This window comes from Cebus imitator, unplaced genomic scaffold (assembly GCF_001604975.1).
Source record: "Cebus imitator isolate Cc_AM_T3 unplaced genomic scaffold, Cebus_imitator-1.0 Scaffold38, whole genome shotgun sequence".
In the NCBI taxonomy this organism is placed as follows: domain Eukaryota; kingdom Metazoa; phylum Chordata; class Mammalia; order Primates; family Cebidae; genus Cebus; species Cebus imitator.
This window is the reverse complement of record NW_016107353.1, coordinates 3,075,645-3,082,306: the sequence shown is the minus strand read 5'-3', so window position 1 is coordinate 3,082,306 and position 6,662 is coordinate 3,075,645. Positions and strand designations below refer to the sequence as shown.

At 51.3% G+C, this 6,662-nt stretch overlaps 1 protein-coding gene across 5 annotated transcripts in view; it reads left to right on the top strand.

Annotated features, from left to right (window-relative positions):
• Window positions 1–5,101, top strand: part of KLHDC8A (kelch domain containing 8A) — a 20,934-nt gene extending 15,833 nt beyond the window's left edge. For all 5 annotated transcript variants that reach the window (XM_017525445.2, XM_037737353.1, XM_037737351.1 and 2 more), the window contains 4 exons: window positions 1,362–1,526; window positions 1,766–1,981; window positions 2,556–2,657; window positions 3,566–5,101. In XM_017525445.2, the coding sequence (XP_017380934.1) occupies window positions 1,362–1,526; window positions 1,766–1,981; window positions 2,556–2,657; window positions 3,566–3,759 (677 nt within the window). In that variant the 3' untranslated portion in view covers window positions 3,760–5,101. The remainder of the gene's footprint in view (window positions 1–1,361; window positions 1,527–1,765; window positions 1,982–2,555; window positions 2,658–3,565) is intronic.
• The last annotated feature ends 1,561 nt before the right edge of the window (window positions 5,102–6,662 follow it).

Sequence of the window (6,662 nt, the reverse complement as noted above, 5' to 3'; positions counted from 1 at the left end):
TTACCCAGGCTGGAGTGCAATGGCGCGATCTCGGCTCACCGCAACCTCCGCCTCCTGGGTTCAGGCAATTCTCCTGCCTCAGCCTCCTGAGTAGCTGGGATTACAGGCACACACCACCATGCTGGGCAGGATTTCTTAAAGGGCCCCGCATTCTCTCCAAAGCTTCACCCTCATTCACCTCTAGCCCTGTCTCATTTAGCTGAGGTGACTCCTGGATCCCACAAGTCTCTCAATTTGTGAAGGAAGACGGCATTCCCCCGTGGGGCTGGCAGACACAGACAGAACCAGCAGCAGTCCAGGGTCCCACAGGCCAGTAACAGCATGGCTCATCTCTTTTCTAAAGGCCCCTGCCATATCTAAAAAATTCCTGTTTGTGAGCACCTGGGGAAAGGGCATCAGAAGAATACCTCTCCTTGTTGACGCCTGTAATCCCAGCACTTTGGGAGGCCGAGGTGGGCAAATCATCTGAGGTCAGGAGTTCCAGACCAGCCTGGCCAACATGGTGAAACCCTGTGTCTACTAAAAACACAAAAAAGTTAGCCAGGTGTGATGGCACATACCTGTAATCCCAGCTACTCTGGAGGCTGAGGCAGGAGAATCACTTGAACCCAGGAGGCGGAGATTACAGTTGTACTCCAGCCTGCGTGACAAAGCGAAACTCTGTCTCAAAAAAAAAAGAATACCTCTCCTCTTTGGCTTCCCCTCTGGCTGCCCAGGGAGGAGGACAGTGGAGAGAACTGCAAAGGTTTTTCCAGGCCTAGACTTCACATAGTCTACCCCTGTTCAGGACTTAGGTGTTTCAGGCTTAGCCAAAGAGCTGGACACTAAGGAAGGCTAAGGCATGCAGTCATGCCACGGCTTCAAAAGACCCAGACAGCTGGGTGCGGTGGCTCACACCTGTAATCCCAACACTTTGGAAGGCCGAGGCAGGAGGATTGCTTGAGCCCAGGAGTTCCAGACCAGCCTGGGCAACATGGCAAAACTCTATCTCTACAAAAAATACAAAAATTAGCGAGGTGTGGTGGCATGGACCTATAGTCCTAGCTACTTGGGAGGCTGAGGTGGGAGGATCTCATGAGCCCAAGAGGTCAAGGCTGCAGTGAACCATGATTATGCCACACTCTGGCCTGGATGACCGAATGAGACCGTATCTTGGGGAAAAAAAAAAAAAGACCCAGGCTCCCAGGCTCACCTATGGCAGGGACTTCTTTGAATGGTGCCATCAACCACACTGACATATGACTCACTCTGGCTGAGCAGTGGTTGAAAGCTTGGCCTGGCCACGGTAGGCAATGGGTGCTGGTGGCCTGTCTTGGTATACCTGTGAACTAAGCTGGGGCATGTATGGCCTTTCTTCTTAGATTACCGAGTGTATGCAGCAGGTGGGATGGGCCTGGACCTCCGTCCACACAACCACCTCCAACACTATGACATGCTCAAGGACATGTGGGTGTCACTAGCACCCATGCCCACCCCGAGATATGCTGCCACCTCCTTCCTCCGAGGCTCCAAGATCTATGTGCTTGGTAAGGACAGGTTACTGTTCTATACCTCCCTCCTTCCTTCCTTTGGCTCAGGGCTCAGTTCCCATGGGAAGCAGTGCCTGTGTGCTGAGCATCTCCTCGGCACTGGGGATAATCCCACTGCCAAGCCCACCAGCAGCACCCTGTATGAATGAGTAAGTGTCAAAAGTAGAAACCCTTTTGTTCTCCCTGTCCTCAGGGACAACTCTTCTGCCCAACCTCTGTCCTGCTCTGACCCCCAGGGGGACGACAGTCCAAGTACGCGGTCAACGCCTTCGAGGTCTTTGACATTGAGACTCGCTCCTGGACCAAGTTCCCCAACATTCCCTGTAAGCGGGCCTTCTCCAGCTTTGTGATCTTGGACAACCACTTGTACAGCCTGGGAGGCCTGCGGCAAGGTCGCCTCTACCGACAGCCCAAGTTCCTGCGGACGATGGACATGTTTGACATGGAGCAGGGTGAGCGGGGCACCTTCCCCAGGAAGCTCTGGCTGCCCACCACCCTTCTGGTTGGCTCCGCCTCCCTTACCCCCATCCCAGCCATCTTCCAGGGCCATTTACCCAGCTGGGCAAGCTTCTCAGAAGTCTGGGCACCCCTCTCCACTCAGGGCTATTCTTGGGATCAAATTCTTTCATTGGTGCAGGTCTCCTTTTTGCTTGGTTGGTTGTTTTTTTATCAAAGCCTTTTCTACCTGTATTGCCTTTTCTTACAATATTCACACAGGACCAGGTCAGAGAGGGATTTTTCTTACTTTTTACTGATGGAGCAACAGAGGGATCCTGACTCCTACCCTCACTGCCTCCTAAGCAGAAGTCAAGGTGATTTCATTGTAGGGGATGATGGTGCCCTAGAGAGCACCAAGCATGGGAGAGGTGGAAGCCACAGAGAATTTCAGACAGCAGGAGGAACTGTGTACTCCTCGAGCATAAAGGATCAATGAAGAGACTGCACAGGGTGAAAGCTATTTGGGCCACAATCTGTATTTGGTGGGAGTGGTCTGTATGTTATTCTGTCTATATATCCCACCATTAGGAGGATGGCTGAAGATGGAACGATCGTTCTTCCTCAAGAAGCGGCGGGCAGACTTTGTGGCTGGTGCTCTGAATGGACGGGTCATAGTCGCTGGGGGACTCGGTAAGGATGGCACTTTCAAGCTGGAATTTATTGTGGTTCTGACGCTTGGTGGATCCTTGGCACTTCGCATATGCAGGAAAGGGTACTGGCTCCTTGCATACCACCTGTCCACACTTTATTCCAAAAAACGCAAAGCACTCCCTTCCTCCCAGCTTGGATATTACCTATCCATATATGGGCCCCCGGTGTGGTCTTTCTGTCCTCTTACACGGAGAAACTGTGATGCAGAGAGAATAAGGGACACCCATAGCCGTGTAGCGTAGGCTTGCTGAGCACAGATTTCTATCAGGGGATGACTGGAGATAAAATGTGGAGGGGATTAGCCTTGGTCCCCCTCTGACCAGTCTCTTCTCCTTGGATACCCAGCCCAATCATGGAACGGGAAAGCAATCTGATTGAATAAGTTCAACAAATGAATCTTGGGTTTCGTGTATTAACTCTGCCAGAGATTAATGGTATTTTGAAGGAGGGACTCTAAGGTGAAAATTCCCCCATCATCAAAAAGAGAGATCAGGCAGCAGGGCTTCCAGGTACCCAAGTCTACTTAGCGTGGACAAACTCCCACTTTACTCATGCAGGAAAGAACCAGGTGAGCTAGACCATGTCAGTAGCTTTTTTAATCAAAGGCAGCAATGAAGCAGTAGTGTGCGAGAAAGCTCTAGTAAAAAGCAATGGGTAGGAAAAGAAAGCTTACTCTTAAAGAGACAGAAAGACAAGAAGAAAGCAGGAGGGACAAAGTGGCTGTTTGACAAAAGCCACTGGCTTAGTAAAGGGAGTAATCCTGTAGCCAAGGAAGGTGACATTGCTTGGCTTCTGCTTATGGGTGCCCAAGAGAGGGAGGGAGGTGGGGTGATTGTGGGGCATGGATTGGACTCCTTCGTAAGGTCTGATTCCCTTGACACTTGCAGGGAACCAACCCACTGTCCTGGAGACGGCAGAAGCATTCCACCCAGGGAAGAACAAATGGGAGATCCTCCCTGCCATGCCCACACCCCGCTGTGCGTGCTCCAGCATAGTCGTCAAGAACTGCCTCCTTGCCGTGGGAGGTGTCAACCAGGGTCTGAGTGATGCGGTGGAAGCCCTGTGTGTCTCTGACTCCTAGCTGCCCCTGGGCCCAGCATCTTTGCCCTGGACCATATCACTTCACGCTTGACACAAGGAATGATCTTGTCCAAGCAGTCGGGGCTACTTCCCAGAATGTCAGCTCCTGTTAGTAGCCAATGGCATCTGGCCTTGGGGCTCTAAGTGACCTCTCTATAGCTCCAAATCCAACCAATGTCAGAAAACTGTAAGAGGCGCAGATGGTTCTACCAGCTGCAGAGCTGACTCTGAAGAGAGTCTCCACTTACTGCACTGGCACAGAAAGGCACACGATTATCTCCCTCCTATGAGTCCCACCTCCCCTGACCCCCGTCTCCAGGAGGCAGCTAGAGCAGTTCTGACTGAGAGGATCAGCTGCTATGGCTCTTTCCCCAGCTCTGAACTACGGTAAAGGTCTCTTAGGATGAAACATGGAGAATGATTGGGGCGGGGGTTCCAAATCTCTTTCTTCTCCCTTGGTTTATATCTCTTCACCATTTGGTGGTCAGCTGTGGACCTGCCCTGGACCTCATCTACTCAGCGAGAATTGGACATGAAGCTAGAGGCAGCTGCCTTGGAAGGGAAGTTGTGCTCACATGGACGGCCCAGACCATGCCAGGAAGAATCCCTTCCTCTTGGAAGGGGCTCTAAGTGAGGAGGAAGGGGCGGTCTCCCAGCCCTAGGTCTGCTCCCCACATCTCTCCTATTCCATTTCACTTCACCTTCTGCCACCCCCTCCCCACCAGAGGCCTAGCCCTTCGGTCACCGAAGGCCCCCAGAGTGTCTCTGTGTGAAACCCTCTCATTTACACTGTGGCATCAAAATCCACAAAAGATGGATTAATTGCACTCTGGTTAATAGCAGCAGCACAATGATTAAAATCTATATTCCTATCTTCTCTAGCACCCTGGTGTGGGGGTGGAGCAAAAGGGTGTCTTGAGGAGCAGGAAGGACCACACAAAACAATCTCTCGGGCATTCTCAGGCTAAGTAGGGCACCCAGTGACCATCTGTTCTTGGCTGTCCCCTCTGAAGAGCTCTGCCTCCTCACAGCCACCACCAGCGTCCCGGCTCCCAGGCAAACAGCACATATTCTTCTCTTGCACTGAGACTGCATGTTAGTCTTCCATTCAGAATCCATCATCAGCTCAGTCCTTCCTGTGTCTAGTCTCAGTTCATTCAGCCAAAGCTCACTTTTGTCCTATCCAAAGTAGGGAGGAAACTGCTCACTGATTTTCTTTTAAAAACTTGAAGAATGTGCCTCCTCTTAGCATCTGTTTCTGACTCCCAGTTATTTTTAAAAGCTGTGCTAGCACTGGGGACACAAAGATGAATAAAATGCCTGCCCTGAAGGGTTCTGGAGGAGTCAGGTGTCACTCATCAGGTGAGAGTATGATTCTTTCTCCAGGAGGCAGGAACAGAGGAGGATCACCTATCTGGATCTGAGGGGTCCAGGGAGCCTCCTGGAGGGAGGGGGTGGGACACCTTCAGCTGGATCTTCAAGGACAAGTGAAACCTGGGCCTTTATGTGATACGAATTTTTTTTTCCCTCCCTTTCTCTGGGTTCTTGGACTTTTTCCTTCATTGGGTCCAAGGCGGGCACTGCCATCTGCTGGCCCCCCATTTCCTTCCCATGGTCACTGCTGCCCCCTAGTGAGGAGACTGCAGAGAGGCCTCCCCTGTTGCTTCTGAGTCTCTGCATTTGAGTTCAGCCCCCGAAATAACAGAGAGAAACAGGAGCTGGAGGCGCTGCAGATACCACAAGGGGTGATGGAACTGTGCGTTGGGGGAGGCTCTTCTAAAGGCCAGCCTTTGTACCGTCTCCACAATCCCCTACCCAAGAAAGATGTTTTACAACAGGTGTGCTTCCACCCCTTCCAAACGAAACCCAAGCCTATAGGAGGGGCATTTCCAAGCACACAAAGTGGTCCCATATGCATGGATAGGGCTGAGATTTTTTTTTTTTTTTTTTTTTGTGACAGGGTCTTGCTCTGTTGCTCAGGCTGGAATGCAGTGATGCGAACAGGATTCACTGCACCCTCAACCTAGGCTCAAGTGCTCATCCCACCCCAGCCTCCCAAATAGCTGGCCCTACAGGCACATGCCACCACACCTAGTTTTTTTAATTTGTTTGTTCGTTTTTTAATTTTTCTGTAGAGGTGGGGTTTCACCATGTTGCCCAGGCTGCTTTCAAACTCCTGGGCTCAAGTGATCCTCCTGCCTCAGCCTCTCAAAATGCTAGATTACAAGCCTTGGCCACCATTCCCAGACAGTGAGGCATTTTTAAATGGTCAGACAGAACCTTAGGGGTACAGAGAGCTCTAAAATGTTGAATTAGCCACTGGAACTGTGAGGGCAACTCAGGGCTGGAGCTGGTATCTGCTGAGGACTCACCCCTTGGAAGTCCATTCTGGAAAGACTTTAGGGGTGCCTCACTGAGGAATGAGGGAAATACTGAATGTCTCTTAAACCATGTGATTCTGTCTCACGGTGCTGCACACGCAGGACAGGATCTGGGGTCAGATGGCCTGGCCCAGGCCTCACTCCCCAACCCCCATAGGCTTTCCCATCCCTTTCCACTGTGGGAAGGCTCCTCACCTTTCCTGTCTTCATTTCCCAATCTACACAACAGCAATCATAATGCTGTATCACTGGTGGTAAGTCACCTCCTTCAATCCTCGAATCAACTCCATGAGGTAGGTAATATCCTTCCATTTTGCAGATGAGAAAACTGGGGCTCCAGGGTCACAAGCTCCTAAGTGACTGAACCAGGTCTGATTCCAAAACTTGTGACCACAGCACTGCATTGCCTCACATGAAATAGCACCAGGATAGCCAAGCGTCATGGCACATGCCTGTAATTCCAGCTACTTGGGAGGCTGAGGCAGAATCACTTGAACTCGGGAGGCAGAGGTTGTAGTGAACC